Below are 22,420 nucleotides of genomic sequence, written 5' to 3'. Positions count from 1 at the left end.
CACAGATTTTGAATATCCTAGATGATAACCCTACCATCTCTTGATGCCAAAAGATCAGGCTTTCTCATGCCTATCTCAGTCCTGATATCTGAATGGCACATATTGTATCATGTCTTTTAATTCTAATGTTGTTGGTTCTAAAACAACGTTGAGATATATGTGTCATAGTTTCTCTGAACCTACACCCAACCATATATGTAGAATCTATGTTATGCCTACTGCAGGCTATATGAGCCTGCAGTAGGAAGGACATTTATCCTAGTCCTGACCAGATCTATATACTCCCATCCAGGCAACATTCTTGTTCTTTCACAGACCCAAAGATGTTGAGACAGAACCTTCTCTGAGCCACTGAAGGACTTCCCATCCACTCAGAGATATAGAAGTCTTTTCCATATCTTCCTTTCAAGAGGGAGTAAGAAACAATATGCATTCCATTATCAAAGGTTCAATGTAGTGTTTCGGTTAATTCTCATTGATTCAAAGGAGTTCTGAAGGCAGCTGTGGTAAAAAGTGAAGATGAATATTGGAGTTTATTTAACCTCAGATATTTTAAGTGAGAAACCATCCATCTCATTGTAGGAATTCCTGATCCACTAGATTTAGCGGCTGCAGGAAAATAATCAATTGTAATAGTCTCACCCAAGATCTAACTACGTAATGTACTTGTTTATTTAGTCTATTCAGGATAGTGAAAGTTGGTTTTTCTAATACTAGAGAATGGAATAATTTAGATAACACAAATTGATTTCATAATGTAGTGCATTGCTGATGCTTCATTGGAACATTACAAAGCTTATCTGGAAATGTTGAAAGTCGACTTTACAAGTTGCCCTGTGTTGTACTACCTTACTCCATTCCTGAAGATATTTTCAGGTGCAAACTTTGTTTGCTCACACTTGGATAAAGGATTAAACTAAATTTATTATAGTCTAACCAAGTGAAAAATAAACTTTCAATAAGTTATTAAAGTTTATCTTTATGAATTCTTCTTATAGCTATGATTCTGTGTTTGAACGTAAGAAAACAGATGATACAACGCAGTTAGTAGCCACTTTCAAGGTGACAGAACTTGTGAGTGCAGTGTCTTTGCTCTATGGTATGTTGCTTCACAGTGGTGCTCCTTCTAGAGGAGATATTCCACCACCTCAGTTGCCTGACCAAACACTTTGCGTTACACTTGCAGCCCTGCGTATGTTAAATCACTTGGCAATCATGGATTTGCATATGTTTCAGGTAAGAAAATAGCAAAGTCATTATATATTGTATATGTATTTGTTTATGTATATATTATATATTGTATATATATGTATGTTTAGATCAGGTACAAAAGTTTATGCAGAATTGTAGGAATTCAGAGAAGCTAGCTTCGCTTGCAAACAACCACCAGCAGAAGTTTATAGTTGTTTGTGGGCTGTTATTCCTGTAGGCAAGAGACAGTTTTAATGTAGCTATGAGAAATAATAGAGGTGAGGTACAAATATAGTAGAAAGGGGTTACAATAATCTGTTGAAGAAGTAGAACTGAAGTGTCTCTTGGTTATGGGTATATTTTTAAATCTTTATTATTATTATTATTAAACTGCTTGAAATCAGAAAGCAAAAAAATTAACAAAGAAACAGATCATAAGTTAACACATTCAGTATTAAAGATTACTAAGGTATGTCTGAAACTTTGCTGATAGTCACACATTTCAGAAATATATAAATGATTACTCTTAAAAAGGAATCACTGTAGGGGCAGAAATATTAATAACCTAAGATATGCAGATAACACTGTTCTTCTAGCTGAAAACAAATATGACCTCAAAACTCATATACATGAAATCCTCAAGTACAGCAAACAGTATGGCCTCAGTTTCAACCTTAAAAAGACAAAAATCATGATAATTTCAAGAGAAAAGGAAATACCAAAAATATGAATCAATATAAAAGGAAATGAATTATAACAGGTGCAAACATACATATACCTTGGACATTTGATCATAGAGAATGGCAGGACAGAAGATGAAATTAGAAAAAGGATTGAAATTGCAAGGTCAACTTTCAACAGTATGAAAAATCTATTAACATCTAGAGAATTAAATCTGAAAACAAGACTAAGAATCTCCAAATGCTACATATGGTTTACATTATTATATGGAGTAGAGACATGGACACTCTCCAATCTGAGTGTGAAAAAACTGGAGGCCTTTGAAATGTGGATGCTGCAAAGAATTATGAGGATATCATGGAAAGACAAATGAAGAGGTACTAGCGGTGGTAGGCATAAACAGGAGCCTGATGAAAGAAATTAAAAAGAGAAAAGTCAGCTATTTTGGACATATTTTGAGACATAACTACCTACAAAGGACACTTCTCAAAGGAACTGTTGAGGGAAAGAGGAAGACAAAGACTGGAGTGGATGAAAAATATAGAAGACTGGATCTATCTCTCATATGAGGAATGCAGCAGAGAGGTGCAGAATAGGATATGGTGGAGACACATGGTAATCAATCTCCTGGAGGGAGAAGACACCTGACAGGACAGGACTCTTAAAAACAATTCGCATTTTTCCCCCCATAGGTAAGCTTTCTTATGACGGATCATCCGTCATTCTCCTTTCCTGTCATGCTTTCTCAGTAAAGTCTATAGGATACTCAAGATAGCCCATTCCAATTAAGATTTTATCAGTTTTCTGTTAACAGTCTTTTGCCCAGTTAGTCTCTTATTTGTTCCATCCAAAATGGCATAGCTCTTACATTTAGAATTAATACTTAATTCCTTTAATATCTAGTTTGTTTATGAATCTTTCCTCTCTCCTCTATCATTTTGATTTTAAATAACTCTTTTGTTAATCTTTTATTTTCCACTGTTTTTAATGGGAAATAAAAATAAACAAAAGATTAAATGACTATACTATACTACTTTAGATGTACAGTATTTATGTATTCTTGAGTAACTGATAACTTCAAGTTCCTTTATAATCTTCTTCTTCTTCTTTCACTATGCCTTATCCCATGCTAAACGGGGTTGGCGCACCGATCTTTAACCTTTTTCTTCCAAGTTCTCCAGTCCAGGGCATCCTTCGGACTCCATACTTTCTCCATAAGATCCTCTGTCACCTTATTCTTCCACCTGAGCTTGGGCCTGCCTCTTTTCCTCCTTCCCTCCAACTCCATATACTCCACTCATTTACCAACATACTCCTCACCCTTCCTCTCTACATGTCCGAACCACATCAGCCTACTTTCTTGTATCTTCTTGCCAATTGGTCCCACCTTAACCGTCCCTCCGATGTAGCCATTCCTTATCCTGTCCTTCTTTGTCACACCACTCATCCATCTCAATATTCGCATCTCCGCTACCTCCATCTTCCTCTCCTGTGCCTTGGTTATAGGCCACGTCTCTGCACCATGGAACATCGCCAGCCTCACCACCATCTTATACAGCTTTCCTCCTCTTACAACTCACTCTCTTGCCACATAGGACCCCGCTCATCTTCCTCCAATTCATCCAACCGCATGTTATTTGGTGCTGTATTTCCTCAACCAAGTTACCATTCCTCTCGACAACCGACCCAAGGTACTTTGTTTTCTTCTTCCCTGTTTCTTCCATGGTGCATGCTCCATGGTGCCTCCTTCTTGACATCCTCCACTAGGACATCCATGACCAGGTCAAAGAGGTAGGGGCTCAGAGCTGACCCTTGGTGTAGCCCTACGAAAATGGGGATCCCTTCAGTCATGCCGACACTAGACCTGACCTGAGTTTCTGTTCAAGTTCCTTTATTATATAATATGTTTTTTCCAGTGAAATCCTCTGTTTACTACTATATTATACGAGGGGGGGGGGGGAATCTGGAAAGTTCTGATAAACACCTAAAACAAAAATTGATTTTATGTCTTCAAAGATAAAAAAAAACAAATTTGCTTTAATATCATTTTTGTTCTAGGTGTTTATCAGAACTTTTCAGACCCCCCCCCATAGACATGGGCTCTAGTCTACTTTCAGACACTCTTAGATTAATATATTAAAGTCATCTTTAACGGCTTTGAATACTGCTAGTTTAGTGTTTGCACTGATTTTTCTCCTATCCTTATAAGCAGGGCTCCAGAAATCCACTTGCCATCGGTGAGTTATCAGAGACCAGTGAAAAGTAAATTTTCAGCCTCATTCTAAATGCATTCAAAATCTATTACCTTATTTTCTTCACATATTTTACACTTTTTTTTTCATCTTGAAACATATTCTCATTCACTGTCAAGCTATTTGATCGCATGCAGCCTACAATAAATGTAATAAACAAGTTTTATTTTCAACTAGGATATAGTATTTTATGTAATTTATTTAAAAAGTTAATTCCTTCATAGACTGTCCCTGCCAAAAGTTAGTTCGCATAAAGATACTCGCCTTGCTGACGCTTCTTAAATGTGAATTAATTCCAGTCTTTGACATGTGGCACTATTTCTGTCACCTTCTCTTATAAAGTAAAGCCTATCCCGCGTCCTCAGATTAATTTTGAAATAGATAATCACGTATTTTGCATAACTTGCAAATCACCAGTATTCTTATAAAAATCAAAGACACCCTTAAAAAATTAATTTAACAAAAATGATTTTCATTTGTTTCTCTACCAACCCTAATTCTCCCAAAACCTTCCATAAAAATTTCTACATATCTAAGTAAGGGTTAACCCTTACTTAGATATGTAGAAATTTTTATTTCTACATATATTTTTGTTTCTCTACCAACCCTAATTCTCCCAAAACCTTCCATAAAAATTTCTACATATCTAAGTAAGGGTTAACCCTTACTTAGATATGTAGAAATTTTTATTAACTGATTACTGCTGGGAAAATTCTGTGGAATATTGGACTAGTGCATGTATATAATAGTATAAATTGCTTAGAACTTGTAGAAAAAAAAAAATAGGTAAATACATAAATCTCTCTCTCTCTCTCGCTTTCTCTTTCTAAAGACGTAATTTGTGTAATATTTGAACTAATTCATGCTATACACTTTACAGTAACAGAGTACTTTATGAGTCAACAGTAAAATGAATTTTCCTGTTCAGATTCTACAAAACTGTAGAATCTGAACAGGAAAATGAAGATGATGATGGCAGTTATGGAATTATCAACATTATCCTCATGATTTGAATCACAGTTGTTTATCTTTTCTCGTAACAAAAATAAGAAAGATAGAATTTTTAGCTCACCAACCAAAATGTTAAATATTTACAAAAGTATATGGGAGCAGAATTTAGCAATTAGATTGGAGATGCAGTGTGAGGGAGTGTTGGCTAATTAATGCACATTTGAACTGATTTGACAGAGAGTGGGGGTGTTATTGATATAATTCTAATGAACAGTGGCCATAGGTAGAAGATACAAGCAGTGGAAACTGAGCACCTGTCTGAAGTGAGTAAGGAATCATGGAACATTCTGGCTGCCCTTTTCTGTACTGAGTTCAGTATCTTTAGGGAGCTCTTTGGGGCACTGCCCCAGATATGGGAGCAATATTCAATGGTCAGATGGATTTGTAATTTGTATAAAATGAGTTGCTAGGATTTAATTCTCGTAGACAGGCTTATACGTTGGTTATGCATTATTAAAACACTTAAGGAATAGAACAACGTAGTTAAGGATATAAATTAAATTAAACTTTAATAAATATTTTCCAATATTTTGGCAACGTCACGTTGCCATCTTCTAAAGGAACTTACAAAAAAGTTACTTGCACGTAGGCACTACAACACAGAAACTGGGAATGAAGAGATGAAGCTCTTATTCTCCTAACAGTCCTGATGGTGCCCTCTAGCGGGCTAAGTAGGTGTTCTTGGCTGTTGGGCTGAAGGTCTGCTGATGTAGGCCTCCCAAATTTGGGGCAGTCGCATACAACCAAATTTGTTGAGGTTTGGAGAATTTCTTAGGGCTGAGGCTGATTCCATAAAGAGTCTTTCAAATTTGTATATGCTATAGTGTATCACTGTAGCTTTCTTCCACCGTATTCTGTGGCGTGTATCCAGAGCATGGTCCACAAGCCCAGAATGACTGTATTTGTGAAAACGGATGTAGTCCTTGTGTTCCGAAATTCTGATATTCGCTGTCCTGCCTGTTTGGCCAAAGTAAGACACTTTACAACTGCAAGGGACCTGGTAAACACCAGGTAGGTCTAGGGGAAGTGGTTGGTCTTTAGTAGAGCGGATAAGAGATGCCAATTTTCTGTAAGCTTTGTAACAGGAGGTCAGGTCATGTTTTTTTAAGATTTTGGTAATCTTTTCCGAGGTGCCTCGGATGTAGGGAATGGTAATGGATTTAGAGTAATCCTTGTTGTGGGTGGGGGAGGGGATCTGTGGTTTGTAGGTTCTAATATTTTTTGGATTTTTTTGGAGGGGTAGCCATTGGCTGAGAAAGTGTTGAGGATGTGATTTAGTTCAGTGTTTAGGGCCAAGTCATTTGAACAGATTAGTTTAGCCCTGTTGCATAGTGTTTTCACTACTCCATATTGTTGTGGGGGGGGGGGGGATTGTTGGTGAATGTATCTGCCTGTATGGGTGGGTTTTCTGTAAACTGAGAAAACCAAGGATCCATTAGGCTGGCAGGTGACTAGTGTGTCTAGGAAAGGGAGGCTGTTGTTTTCCTCTTTTTCCAGAGTGAATTTGATTCTGGGGTGTTGGTTGTTTAAGTGTGTTAAGAAGGAGAGAAGTGTTTCAGAGCCATGTGGCCAAATAGCGAACACACCATCAACGTAGTGAAGCCATATGGTTGGTTTTTGTGGGGCAGAGGCTAAGGCTTATTCTTCAAAGGTCTCCATAAAGAAATTGGCCAAGGGTGGGGAGAGTGGTGAACCTATGGCTGTCCCCTCTATTTGTTTGTAGAATTTTCCCTGCCAAACGAAATAGCCTGAGTTCATTGTGAACTGAAATAAGGCTGAGATATCGGGAGAAAATTTAGCTTGGATTAGCTCTAAAGTTTCCTTGAGTGGGACATTTGTAAATAAAGAGGACACATCAAAGCTGACCATTATGTCAGTATGTTGGAGTGTAAGGTTTTCTATGCTGGCTTTGAAATGGGCTGAGTTTTTTATGTGTGATGGTGTGTTGCCAGTATAGTGTGTGAGCTCAATGCCATCCACTATGGGACGTAATGGCACATTTTCTTTGTGTATTTTTGGGAGTCCGTAAATACGAGGGGGTATAGAGTTAAACAGCTTTAATCTGTTGGTAAGGGTGACTCTCTAAGTTGCATTTCCCTTATCCGCTTTGGTGATAACTAATTCTTTATTATTCTTCATTTCCTGTAGAGCTTTATATTCCTTGTATATGTTGGTTTTTGGTGGTCTTGCTTCTCCTTCTTAACACACTTAAACAACCAACACTCCAGAATCAAATTCACTCTGGAAAAAGAGGAAAACAACAGCCTCCCTTTCCTAGACACACTAGTCACCTGCCAGCCTAATGGATCCTTGGTTTTCTCAGTTTACAGAAAACCCACCCATACAGGCAGATACATTCACCAACAATCCCCCCCCCCTCACAACAATATGGAGTAGTGAAAACACTATGCAACAGGGCTAAACTAATCTGTTCAAATGACTTGGCCCTAAACACTGAACTAAATCACATCCTCAACACTTTCTCAGCCAATGGCTACCCCCCCCCCCAAAAAAAAAAATCCAAAAAATATTAGAACCTACAAACCACAGATCCCCTCCCTCCCCCACAACAAGGATTACTCTAAATCCATCACCATTCCCTACATCCGAGGCACCTCGGAAAAGATTACCAAAATCTTAAAAAAACATGACCTGACCTCCTGTTACAAACCTTACAGAAAATTGGCATCCCTTATCCACTCCACTAAAGACCAACCACTTCCTCTAGACCTACCTGGTGTTTACCAGGTCCCTTGCAGTTGTAAAGTGTCTTACTTTGGCCAAACAGGCAGGACAGCGAATATCAGAATTTCGGAACACAAGGACTACATCCATTTTCACAAATACAGTCATTCTGGGCTTGCAGACCATGCTCTGGATAAACGCCACAGAATACGGTGGTAGAAAGCTACAGTGATACACCGTAGCAAATACAAATTTGAAAGACTCTTTATGGAATCAGCCTCAGCCCTAAGAAATTCTCTAAACCTCAACAAATTTGGTTGTATGCGACTGCCCCAAATTTGGGAGGCCTACATCAGCAGACCTTCAGCCCAACGGCCAAGAACACCTACTTAGCCTGCTAGAGGGCACCATCAGGACTGTTAGGAGAACAATAGCTTCATCTCTTCATTCCCAGTTTCTCTGTTGTAGTGCCTACGTGCACGTAACTTTTTTGTAAGTTCCTTTAGAAGATGGCAACGTGACGTTGCCGAAATATCGGAAAATATTTATTAAAGTTTAATTTAATTTATATCCTTAACTACGTTGTTCTATTCCTTAAGTGTTTTAATAATGCTAGGATTTAATGCAATGCTTCAAGCAAAAAAAAATAGAAAACCTAACTTTTTGTAGGCAGAGAAGGCAATATTTGTAATGTGTTAATAATATATGTAATATTTGTAATAGCTGCCATAGCACAATTGGAAGAATAGCAGAACATTGCACCCTTAGATTGGAATAGACCTGGGTTTGATTCTCATCTTCACAAGGGGGAATCCTTATATGGGCTTTTTCAGTTGAAGCTGAGTTAGCTGATCTCATATGGTGCACAGTTTTTATCCTGGAAACTCAGGTTTTTCATCCCTCATACAGACAACTCGGCCTTCAGAACACGTAATTTACAGACAAAAAATACTGTTGTTGGCGATGACGGGCAATAGATAGCATTCATGGGAGTATTGTCATAGTTAGAGAAATAAGTATTAGTGGAGAGGATGATATGTATTTAGCAAAGTAGAGTAGTGTGTGCCCTCCCACGATGAGTGCTTGCTTGCACTCCCGGGAGGTGTCACATAATAATAAGATAAAGGGGATTTGGATGTTGTCAAAAGTAAGGCCAGAAGAAGGGGTTTTTTTTGTGTGATATGACAGAGTTGCATTGAAATTGACAAGATTATCCAAACCCCAGTGATGAATGTTTTGGAGATCTGAATTTAAGGTAATAGCGGTTTCAGCTGTGGAGATTTTGGTGATTTGTGCATTGCCGAGTTTGTCAAATGAAAGAGAGGAATGATCTGCTATCATCAGCAAAACTATGTGTTGTTTTGGTAGTCTGCTGGAGTAAATCATTTATATATAGAAGTAATAGAATGGGTGAGAGGACAGAACCCTGCATTGGTTGTATACTTAGATGATAAGTAACCGTCTGCCATCACCCAAAGTGAACATCCAGTCAGAAAGCTGGCAGTCCTAGTGCAGAAGTCAACCAAATGATGGCAGTTTACTTAACAGGCCTTGGTGCCAGACTGGTCAAAGACATTTGGAGAATATAAAGGGCGACCACTCGGGACTCACCAAACTTTCCATGGTATTTGTTCAGAATGTGGATGACATAAGTGAGTAGATCACTTGTTGACCAACAGTAACAGAACCCATGTTGGGGATCATTTATTAGCTGAAAATCTTCAAGATAGCATACCAGTTGAGTGTTGATAGCTTGGGAAAGAACTGGAGTAAGAGAAATTGTTTGGTAGTTCAGTTGGGGGGGGGGGATGTCTCCCTTTTTAGTAATAGGTTGAATTCTGTACAAGCTAATTTCCATACTGCAGTAGACATGGTGCAAGATGACACAGAATGGGAGTCAGCTCTGGAGCACAGACCTTTTAGGACAATTGGGAGAATGACATCAAAGCCAGGAGACTTTTTGGTATCCAATTTGAGCAAAATTCTCCCTGATTCTTTTTAGTGAAAGGGCACAACTGGATATTGAGTGTAGAGTGTGCAAATATTTGGGAAAAAACATCCCACATTTACCAAAATCAGCAGTACGAGAAATTGGAGGAGAAGTAAGAAGGTATTGAGAGCAGTGTTGGTCAAAAGTTGTGACCAATGGCTTTGGCTAGAGACCAGAATGTTGGTCAGGATACTTGCATCCTGTTGGCCAGGATGCAAGTATCCTGCTTTTAGCACTTTTGAAGTCATTTTCTGATGTGTATGAGTGAATGGGATGGTTGGGGGTCATTTACCAAAATCAGCAGTACAAGAATTGGAGGAGAAGTAGGAAGCCAGGAGATGGGCTTTTTCTGTGGGTGATGTTGCAACAGTGGTGGGAACACTGTTGGGCAGAAGCTGTGACCAATGGCTTTAGTTAGACCAGAATGCATGGCTGTCACAAGGGTAGAATACAAGTATTATCCTGCTTTTAGCTCTTTCAAAGTTGTTTTTTTTGACATGTTGATAGGTTTGTTGCAACTATTCCAGACTTTTGGATGCAAGCCGGTTACGGTATGCTCGATTCTTCTCTTGTGGGAGAACTAAGGCTTAGATAGAGGATGGAATGAAGGTATTTCAGTGATACATTCAAACAGATAGGATTGAGTCAGGTAGCTGTAAGCAATAATCAATCAAAGGAAATGTGGCATAGTAATTGTGTAGATCATCCCACTTGGCTTTCTCGTAATGCCATACAATGCGTGGATGCAAGTGATCTTGTTCGTGCTGTTTCATAGGAGAAGAGATCAGCACAAGATTGTGGTCTGAGCTACCTAGGGGGACAGACTACATTAATAGTGTACTTGGATGGGTGAGTAGTGCAGAAGCGGTCCAAGATATTTGGAGAGTGGTTGGGATTGTCTGGTATTCAGATAAACATGTACTATTTGTGTAAGGTTGTTGGTGATGGCAAAATGACTCGGCCTCTCTATCTGTTCTGTGCAATTGGAGGTGTTGTAAACATTCAAGTCTCCAAGGAAAATGACCTCACTGTTAAGGAAGTTAGATTGAAGAATATCAACTTTTAAGAAAAGAAAATCAAAATGTTCAGAAGGGTTTATGGCGATGAGGGGAGTGGTAAAGACAGCAAATGAATTTGATAGAATGAGGTACAAAGATTTTCAGTCAGAGAAACCTCAAATTCAGGAGATTCTGGGTTAGGCACTCTTTTTCATGGTTGTCAAAATGAATATATGCACAAATTCCACCTTTTTTGGTGAAAGAAGTCAAAGAGTGTGACTATGAAAGTTGAGGTGAGTAGTGCTTAGGGGAATAGGAAAGGGTTTCTGTCAGAAAAAGTAAGTGGGGATTTGTAGAACTGGAGATGGAAATGGACATTATGGAGGTTTGAACAGAGGCCATATATATTAGGAAGGTTCTGCAAGGTTTGCTCTTGACTACATCAGTCATGCACGTTCCCTATAAAATGATAGAGTTTGAGTTTCTGAGCTGGTAGTAGGACTGGATTTTTACATTAGTAACATCTTTTTATAGTTGATCGTCCATGCATCTTCCAGTTGTTGCCGTAATTTACTATTTCATTCCTGCAGTGCATAATTGAGATCTAGCCAGACTCATTTACGTGACCGTGACCGTGGTGCCCTTCTGACCTGTTCACAGTGGTTTGAGTGCTGGTCTGCTTGATGGCATATTGCAAATCACTTTGACTAGGCACAGGAGATTGGGTCTGAAGTGATGACAATTTTCCCAAGGTCAACGCATTGTTCAGCGAGCTTGCAGATGTCACTGTTTAGCATCGCATCTGTTTTGGAATGAAAGTTCACTACAAGGTATTGTATTTTTTATTATCTGCTCCATAGTGTCTTGGACTAACATGGTGATGAAATTGTGAAGTTCACTGGCATTTTTGTAGCAGGCACATTAACATCGAGTTGCTGATTGTGAATCTCTTCTAGTTTTTATCTAGTGCATTGATTTTGCACAAGAAAATATTATCAAGCATAATGAGCTGTTGCTCTAGCTGTTCATATGCTTTCTAAGATGTACTCTATTTAACGGAATGGAAAGAATGCTGGATGAGGTTAATCAGAGTTTTCTAAGATGTACTCTATTTAACGAATGGCTGAGGTTATTCCAGAGTTTTACTTCCAATTCGTTAGTCTTTGCACAATCAGTGCAGCAGTGCTTCTTTTTTGTTCTCAATCTCCAGCTTGCAGCTATGGGATTTCTGAACTTCAGTTGTCTTGTCAGAATTAGTGAGATTCATAGTGCTATCTCGCTACTTGGCTTGGTTGCAGGCATACCTATATGTAGTGCATGGTATGTACTTGGCTAATGTTAAAGTAGACAATATATTTTTGTTGAAAAGTTCGCAGGGCTTACAGCTGTCATTATCGAATTCCTGATATGATAGTACTGCATGAAAAATTTACATCATTACTAACTTCCTATCTATAATTTTCCTCCAAATCAGTCTGTTACCTGTCAAGACTCCAACATTATAAGGTCTTATTTTTCTGCCTTCTAAGGCACTTTACTGTATCAATCCACCTATATCTTGGTCTTCCTCTGGGTCATTTTCCTGCCAACCTGGCAGAAAACACTTGTTTTGCTAATCTTTCCTCGCCCATTCTGTTTAAGTGACCATACCACCTGAGATTATTTCTGCTAATTCATTCCTGGATGCTGACAACGTCCAGTTCTTTTCTAATATCCTCGTTTTTAATATGATATTGCCATTGATGCCATCTGTTCATGCCTTTAATCTTTCTCAGGACTCTCATATCTGCAGTCTCTAGTCTTTTGGTCAAGTGTTCCTACTAATTTCTCTCTTATTTTCATATGAATTTATTCAATTGACTGCCTACCATACCAGCTTTGTTGATTCTGTTGTCTATTTCCATATTTAATTTACCCATCTTCAGTAAAAATCGTGCCTAAGTAGCTGAAATGTTTTGCTTGTTCTCTTTTACATGAGTACATGAGGACTTTAGCAGAGTTTATTGTAGTCCTTTTTTTTTTCCCACTAGAGGGCAGGCTAAGAAAAAAAGATTAGTTAACAAAGTAGATGTAATTTACTTGTGTAGTGTGCTACAGCATGTAGTTTGTTCTTATACTTCTTGAATGTATCCTTCTGAAGATGACCTCAATACAGAGGTCAAAATGTAAAGTTATTATTTTATTTTGTAATCAGTAAAATAATCTTTTTAACACGTGTGTTTTGTTTCCCTAATTTAATTAATATGAATGCTGATCACCATGTAACCTTAAAAGAAAGAGTCATCATAATCCATGGAGATGTGACACACAAGCAGTGCAGGGTCTACGGTAAACTAAAGCTACGTATTTCCATGTTAATTAATAGACTGGCCTTTTTGAAACGTTGTAGAGACAGCAACTTAATACTGAACTGCATTAAACTGAAGAAGAAATTTACATCAGCTAAAGCGCTCCGTATCTATGCCAGACTAGAAAAAGCTTTGTTAAGAGAACAAATTCACAGAACACGAAAGAACCTAGCATCGACCCAAGCCAAAGTGTTACAACTGAAATCGGAACTATCCAGTTACGTTAATCAGGAAATTTGGAATATTCTAGACAGGATCACAGATGACTCGGCCAAGCACCTACTACTCAAAAACAAAGAGCACTTAATAACAAAGTTTCAAGCATTAAAACTACAGGAAAGCACAAGACAATTCCGACACCATAACAGAAGGAGCAGCCAATCACCCAACAACACAGTTAGGAGCAGCGAACCACCATTGGACCGCTGTCTGGTTATCAACCAATCGGATTACAACCTCACACAAGGTGAACTCTCGCTACTGGAGAAAGGTTTAAATTACGCCATTGCTCCGAGGTCAGTAAATAAACTAGATACAATATATCATATCGAGAGAGGTTTAAGATCCCTTCCCGCCAATGTAGCTGACAAAATACGGATGGAAACTGCCTGTTTACTAAATTCAACCAAAAAATTAAGCAGCAACCTAAACAAAGCGGATAAACTGGCCCTCAAATCCCTTAAAAATAACCGTGACATTATTATCACTAAAGCCGATAAAGGGAACGCCACTGTTGTTTTAAATCGGACAACAACTTGAAAAAATGAACCATTTGGTATCGGACCACAACACCTACCAAATGGTAAATTACAACCCCACGCAACGTAACAAAAAGAAAACTACTGAACTACTTAAATCAGTCAACACGTGGCCGGAAGAAACAATCAAAAAATTAATACCGCAGTATGCCCGCGCACCCAGAATTTATGGCCTACCAAAAGTACACAAAACAAACACACCATTACGTCCTATTGTGGAAGGAATTCACAGTCCGAATTACTACTTAGCCAAAAAATTAGCTGCCACACTCAAGGAATTGGTTAGTCATTCCCCTTCCTACATAAAAAATACGCAACAATTCATAAACAAAATTAAATATATTACACTCAACGACCAAGATCTATTAGTCAGCTTTGACATAACTTCCCTTTTCACCAATGTCCCAATTAATAATACTATCCTACTCTTACAGAACATATTTCCACACGACATCACGGCCCTCTTTGCCCACGTACTCCGCTCCGGATATTTTGTGTGGCAAAACAATTTTTACCTTCAAAAAGAAGGTACCCGCCATGGGCTCTCCACTCCCCCCCCCCCCCCCCAATAGCAAACTTTTATACGGAAGATTTTGAGCAACGAGCTCTAGAATCGGCGTGCCTAAAGCCCAAAATTTGGCTCAGATACGTCGACGATATTTTCGCCATTTGGCCCCACAGCCGCCAAGCACTAGATACATTCCTTAGCCACCTGAACAAACAGCGCAAACGCATCCAATTCACCATTGAAACCATTGAAATAGAAAAAAACAACTCTCTGCTGTTCCTAGACACACTTGTCACACGTCTTCCTTCAGGCTGTCTCTCCTTCTCAGTTTACCGCAAACCTACACACACAGGCCAATACATACATAAAACTTCCTATCACCACCCAACACAAAAACTAGGGGTTATAAGCACCCTTAAACACAGAGCTCAAACCATTTGTTCAACTGAACAAGCTCTTAACCATGAATATGAGACCATCAAACATACCTTTATAAAAAATGGATACAGTATAAAAACCATTCACAAGATCCTCCACAAAGATACCACTAATAACAAAAAAGATTTCAAGAATGCTATTGCTATACCATATCTTAGAGGCATTTCAGAAAAAATAGACAGAACACTACACAAATACAACATCAAAACCACCTTCAAACCCCCGACAAAATTAAGGCACCTACTCAATTCTTCCAAGGATCCCCTGCCACACTTAGCCCACCCGGGGGTTTACAAAATAGATTGCACTTGTAACATACCGTACATAGGGGAAACAGGACGAACCATCCCAATCAGAAAGGATGAACACAAACGTCACATAAAATACCTCCATTTTGGAAAAACCGGCCTTTCTGACCATGCACTCCAAACATACCACAGAATTGACTGGAAAGGTACCAAGTCCCTACACCGCATCAAAACCTGGTTTGAGCGTAAATTCAAGGAAGCATGTGAAATGCTCAAACATGATCCGAATCTGAATAAAAATGATGGTCTAACAATTCCAAGAATGTGGAGGACCCATCTACAACCTTCATAGCAACCACAAAGAAAAATCTCAATACAAGACCCAGTGAAGTTTTTTTTTTTTTTTTCTCTCTTGAACATTCAATAGCAACCTGTACAAATCCAGAAGATAATCGTAATATAACTGTATAATTCCAGAAGAATCCTAGTACATAAGGACTTTAGCAGAGTTTATTGTAGTTTTTTTTCCCCCACTAGAGGGCAGGCTAAGGGAAAAAAGATTAGTTAACAACGTAGATGTAATTTACTTGTGTAGTGTGCTACAGCATGTAGCTTGTTCTTATACTTCTGAATGTATCCTTCTGAAGATGACCTCAATACAGAGGTCGAAACGTAAAGTTATTATTTTATTTGTAATCAGTAAAATAATCTTTTTAACACGTGTGTTTTGTTTCCCTAATTTAATTAATATGAAGGACCACAGGTTCTCTGTTCACAACACAGTTAACATTTTAAATGATTCTACATATTTTCATTGTCTTTTTAATGCTGACCTTCATACCTTATCAATTACAACAGTTATTCAATTTAGTCAGGGAATCTTGCAAACTTGTAGCTTATTTATTTAGAAGTATAACATTGTCTGCATAAAGCAAAGAGCTGACATTAACATCTCCAATTCTGATATCATGTTTAATACCACTTTCCTTCATAATGTGATCCATATAGATAATGAATAACAGAGGGGATAATGTACATCATTGTCTCACACGAGATTTAACATTAAACCATCTTCCTATACTTCCTTCAATTCTAACTGCTGACTTACAACTCAAATAAAGACTAAGTATTGCTTGATATAATGCCCAATTGACACCATATAACTGTAGCGTATTGAATAGCTTCTCTCTTGGCACCTTGTCATATGCCTTTTCTAGATTGACAAAACTTAAATACAGATCTTTGTTATATTCCCATGCTTTCTCAACTATTTGTCGTAAAGTCAAGATTTGATCCTGACAGTGTCTATTTTGCCTGACTTCAGCTTGTTCTTCACCAAGCTTTTCTTCCACAATTCTTGTCAACCATTTCTCAAGTATACTTGCATAGATCTTGCCAGAACACTCAGTAGGGAAATATCTCTGTAATTCTCACATTCAGTTTTATTTCCCTTTTTATATAAAGGTCTATTAGAGCTCTACTCCAATCATTGGGAATTCATCCCTCTGTCCAGGCTTTCTGAACTATGCAGTGCAGCCATTGTAAGACTGGACAGAGGGATGAATTCCTCTGTCCAGAAATGCTGAAGTATCACCATACTTCAGCATTTCTGGTCAAATATCATCTACTCCTGCTGCCTTTCCACATTTCAAGCCTTTGATGGCTTTTTTTACTTCAAGTATAGATATGTATTCCTGACTGCATGCATGATCAGTGTTTTTTACCACTGTGCTATTATCACTGCTTGTTTCTTTTAGCTATTTTTCAAAGTAATTACTCCATACTTCAAGGATATCTTTTTCTTCTGTTTTCATGTCACCTTTATCATCTCTAACTCATTTTACAGCACTCTTTCCTCCATTTCTAAGCTTCTTCAACAACCTCCAGAATATCTTACCACCTTCTTGATATTTATTTTCTATGTTCTTGTCAAAGTCCTCCCATGACTTTTGTTTAGCTAGTTTTACACAGTGTTTCGCTTTCTTACATTTGTCTCTGTATTCTCTAAGAGCACAAGCTGACTTATTTGCCAGGAACTTTTGATATGTTTTCTTTTTTCTTTCACTGCCTCTTTAACTTATTGTGTACTCCATGGAGTTCTGATTTTTCTATCCTTGCAGACAACCTCACCACATGCCTCTCTGGTTGAATCAATCATGGTTTTTCTTCAAGGCTTGCCACTGAATCTCCAAGGTTTGGTTCCTGTTCTTAAACTCTTTCATTTTTTCTTCAATAATCTTTGACTACTGTTCACATCTGATAGCTGCTCAACTTTTATTTGCTTTAAAACTTTCTTACATATTATTCTTTTCAATATGAAATTCAATTTTAACCTGCTCAAGACTAAATAGTGATTGCTTCCAATTTCAAATCCTCTGTACACTCTGGTGTCCTGCACCACAGAGAAAACATCACTATCAACAATAACATAGTCAATGAGACTTTTCTTATTCCTTGCCTCTTCTCTCCATGTGAATTTGTGCACATTTTTATGTTGGAACATGGTGTTCGTAATAACCAGTCCATGTTCTGAGCAGAAATCCAACAGATATTTGCTATTATTATTAGCTTTGCTCTTTTCTTCAAATTTTCCCAAAATATTTTTGCATGTCTGACAATCATTTCCTACTCTGCTATTTAGATCCCCAACAAGGACCAACTTTTCCTTTTTCTAAAGCATAAAAAAATTCCTCCATTTCTACCTTAGTAGAACCTTCTGTGGGACCATAGGCACAAATAAGTCTCATTGTCCAATTCCCCATTCTGATATTTGCCCACATCACTCTACTTGAGACTGCCTGCAATTCAAGAAGATTAGCCTCGTATTTTGTGTTGTATAGTATGGCTACTCCATCTTTTCCTTGATTGTCATTTCCTGAATATAACATTTTGTATTTATTGCTCAGAAAGATCTCACCAGTTTTTGTCTTTTTTGTTTCAGTCACCCCTATTATGACGATCTGGTACTTATCTAATTCTTAGCTAGCTCCATTTCTTTGCTATTCAGGCTTCTTAGTACCGATCTTTAACTCTGGTGATGTTGAGTTGGGGTGTGCTTTCAGATTTGTTCTAGTAGCTGACTTTTCGCTGTTCGCCCTAGTTCCCTGGCAAAAACAATGGGGGCTTTGTTTAACCCAGCGATGCCTCAGCTGGCATGAAATTTTGTCATGTTGTACATATAGCTTCAACCCTTAAGCACCCCGCTCTTGAGCACAAAATCTAACCAACATACTCCAGAGTGCCACACAGCTGTCCCTGTGTTGATGATGTGTTCTCCATTGACATGTTCTCAAAATATTTTTAACACGCCTAAACAATCAACATCCTGGTATCCAGTTCACATTAGAAAAAGAAAATAACACCCCTTCTCCCTTTCCTAGTCACTTTAATTTCATGCTAGCCTAATGGATCCCTAACACTCTGTTTACAGAACACACACACATATCAGTAAATATATTCACTCAATCTCCCACCCCTTAACAGTATGGAATTATTAAAACTTAATTAAATAGGGCTAAATTAATTAGTTCAGAAAACAGTGTCCCCTCCACTGAACTTAACTACCTTCACAAAACCTTCTTACCCAATGGCTACAGTTCCTACCTTATCCAAAAAATATTAAAATGCCAAATCCACACCCCCTTCTCCAAAACAGAGACTATACCAAAGCTATCACTATTCTATATATCCAAGGCACATCCAAAAAACTAACAAAATTCTTTAAAAATTACAACCTTTCAACCACTAACAGACTATATAAAAAATTAGCATCCCTTATCTGCTCTGCCAAAGACCAGCTACAGTCCCTAGACCTGTCAGGTGACAGGCCCCTTGTAGTTGTTAGCTATCCTATTATCGCCAGATAGGCAGGACATCCAACATCAGAATTTCTGAACATAAGGACTATATCTGTTTCCATCACTATAGCCACTCAAAACTTGCTGACTATGCTTTAGACATCCGCCATAGAATACATTGGAAGAAAGTCACCCTACTCCATTGCATCAAATATAAATCTTAAAGACTTTTCCTTGAATCTGCTTCTGCCTTAAGAAAGTAGCCTAATCTCAACAAATTTGGTTGTATAAAATTGCCCCAAATTTGAGCAGCTCTCATCCTATCAGTTGTTCCTTGTGGCATGTGTTCTGCTAAAATCAGCGTGTGTTTTTGAGAGAAAGTGCAAGAGAGCTGGCAATGCTTCTGACCAGGCTCTTTAATTTAAGTCTCAGCTCTGGCAGAGTTCCAAGGGAGTGGAAAGAGGGCAAAATAATTCCCTTTCATAAGAGAGGTTCTAAGACTGCAGTAGCAAAATATAGACCAATCAGTATCTCAGGTGTGGTAGTAACGAACTGAAAAATTGGTCAAAAAGAGAATTCAAGAATGGGTGGATAAAAATATGATACTGTATGACTGGCAACATAGTTTTGTGAAGGGTTGTCTAAGTAATTTTCTATCTTTCAAAAATAGAGTAACAGCTGAGTTGGATAAAAAAGAAATGGTTCCATGATGATTCTGCTGGATTTTTCAAAGGCATCTGACAGAATACCACATGGAACTCTGTTATGCAAATTAGATCAAATGGGGGTGGATGTGATACTGGTTAAATGGATAAGAGGGAGCAGAATCAAGGCATAAACAGGTGACCAGTGGTGTGCTGCAAGATTTGGTGCTGGGACTATCGCTGTTTAATTTGTACATAAATAATATAGGAAATAACCAGAAAGGAAATATTCAGTTGTTTGCTGATTATGCGAAATTAGTTAGAGTAATAGTTAATCATCGCAATTCTGCAATGTACAGAACTTGCAGAACAATTTAAATAGGCTGTCGGTATGAGAAAAAGATAATGGGTACCGAAAAATGTAAAGTTATGCATTTTGGGATAAATAGATTACTAGCTGTGTATCACATTGATGGTACTGTACTTCAGGAAATAGAATGAAGCTGGAGAATTTAGGGGTGGTGGAAGACAGAGTTTAGAGGATGTATTGCTAAAGTAACCCATGGGCTATTGAAGAACACTTTAACAAGTAGAGATAAAAAAAGTTGTTATTCCTCTTTATAAGGCCTTGATACTACGTCCACATCTGTATTACTGTGCTCAAGTCTGGTTTCCTGGGTTTCTTAGAGATGAGGAAGTGGTGGAGAAGATTCAGAAGTGATTGACCAAGATTGTGAGTGGTCTGTGGAATGTTCTCTATTAAGATATATTGAGGGTGTGTGTGTGTGTATGAATTGCAGGAGTTGGTTGATAGGAGAAAAAAGCAGGGATATGATAGAAACATTTAAGTTGCTTAAAGTGTTTTATAGGACCGATGCATGGGAAATGTTTCAGCACTTGGCTGGAGGGGCTATAACAAGGGTTCATCCATAGAATAATCCATAGAAAAGGTGTGGTCAGTAGGGGTGTGAGGACTAGATTTTTTTCTCGGAGAGTTGTGAATGAGTGGAATGGATTTCCAGAGTCAGTTGTGAGTGCTTTATCTATTAATGGGTTCAAGGAGAGGTATGATAGATTGTGTGGATAGTTTAGGTCTCCCATGATGAGTCTCTGAACTCCATGGAGGTGTCCATACAATAATAATAGATAAGAATGTGCATTCACGAGTAAAAGAAACAAAACTTGTTATGCCAGTAGTCTGTGCTGACCAGATGATTGAGATGTTACGAGAATGGCTACATAATAGCAAGAACTGGCCACAGGTAAGCTCCCAGTAGAGAATAGAAAACCCCAAAACGAGACAGTCAGAATATATCAATTTTCTGCACAGAACTGTTAAAAACAAACCGACCATTAAATATTCCTGGCAACATCTCGCAAAACTTTGATGTTACTATTTGTTAATACTCTGTGTTATAAATCGTGCAAAAATTTGTTTCCTGAAGGCAGCATAATAACTATGCCAAAATATTGGAATATTTCTGTTAATATCTGTTCAGCTTGATTGCAAAATTTTTTCCCTTCTGCTGCATGCAGAAGGGTGAAAATTACAGTGCAATTAATTTAAGTAAAATTTTTGCATATAAAGAAAATATAGATAGAAAAAATTCAAAAATAAATAATATAATATCTGGATTGCACAATGCATTATATAACTGTAATTTATCTTCTAGAATGTTTTAGGAGATGAAGGCTTATCACTTCAGCTGCGACACATTACGAGTTATCTCTTATGGTACTGTAGCCACTGGACTACTGATGATCTGTTACATGAAGTGGTCCTTCTTGTGGGTTATTTTACAATTCTGAGTCCTGATAATCAGGTAACTATAATTCTAATTTGAGGTCTTAAAGCACGATTAATTATCTGACACTGCCCTAACTAAAAATATATATATTATTTATTAATAATTGAGAATATAAAAATTTTCTGTCATATAGCAGGATCCAACATACTTTCATAGTTATTTAAAAATAAGTTATTACTCTTAACTCCAATGTAGTAGTGGGGAAAAAAAGTATTAATTGTTTTTTGAAAAAAGAAGAAAAGCATTTATTAAAACAATGAATTAAAGGTACCAAGGAATTATATTCTTGGTTTCATCCTTTATCCAAGTGTAAGCAAAAAAGTTTGCCTGTGAAGTTGCTTCACTACTGGGCTACTTGTATATCCTTCTGGGTCTGGGTAGTGGCCCTTCCCATAATGCATAGCATTATACATATCCATAAGGATGTGTGCATTGCATTATGGGATACTAAGGTAATTGATGTCAAGTCATTTGCCTCTATATACAAATAGCCCAGTCATGAATTGATTTCACATGCAAACTTTGTTTGCTTACATTTGGATAAAAGATGAAATCAAGAATATCATTTCTTCTTTGTCTATGATCTCATATGCTTTTAAGCATCGAGATTTTGCCAAAGAGATTTCCATGCTGTCCTATCTAAAGCTTTTTTTTGCTTCTTTCCAGTTAATTCCTTTTTGCCAACATTTCCTGGGCCTGCCTATGTTTTTTGTTCCTATTTTCTGGCTTTCACATGTATTTTTTTTTTTTTAAATAACAAAACCTGTGGTGAGATCATAATTAAAAGAAACACACGTATTAACCACAGTGAAATTTAGTTAATTGTAAATATTTCATCCTAAGTATCTTAGGACATCATCAGTACAGTAGTTTAAACAATAATAGGAATAACATATAGTTAGGGCGCATGATTACAATAGACTCTTATTAAACGTGCGTAACGTGTTACAAAAGTAAAAAAAAAAAACGTAATAATTATTTTTACACAATTTTATATGACAATTTCCCATACTTTAGGAATAGTAAAAATGTCGTTGTGTTTAAATTTGGTCTGTGTAGTAGG

General features: G+C 37.6%; 1 protein-coding gene across 2 annotated transcripts in view; it reads left to right on the top strand.

The window, feature by feature from the left end:
* The window catches only part of ssp3 (SCAPER domain-containing protein short spindle 3), a 460,137-nt gene that overhangs the window by 406,751 nt on the left and 30,966 nt on the right, over positions 1-22,420 (top strand). For both annotated transcript variants that reach the window (XM_090403385.1, XM_090403386.1), the window contains 2 exons: positions 999-1,236; positions 21,223-21,372. In XM_090403385.1, the coding sequence (XP_090259511.1) occupies positions 999-1,236; positions 21,223-21,372 (388 nt within the window). The remainder of the gene's footprint in view (positions 1-998; positions 1,237-21,222; positions 21,373-22,420) is intronic.

The sequence above is a fragment of the Typopeltis vanoorti genome, chromosome 14 (genome assembly GCF_054136105.1).
Source record: "Typopeltis vanoorti isolate ZY-2024b chromosome 14, IOZ_Tvanoo_1.0, whole genome shotgun sequence".
Taxonomy (NCBI): Eukaryota; Metazoa; Arthropoda; class Arachnida; order Uropygi; family Thelyphonidae; genus Typopeltis; species Typopeltis vanoorti.
Note: the sequence above shows the minus strand (reverse complement) of the source record. Positions and strands in the feature narration are given on the sequence as shown.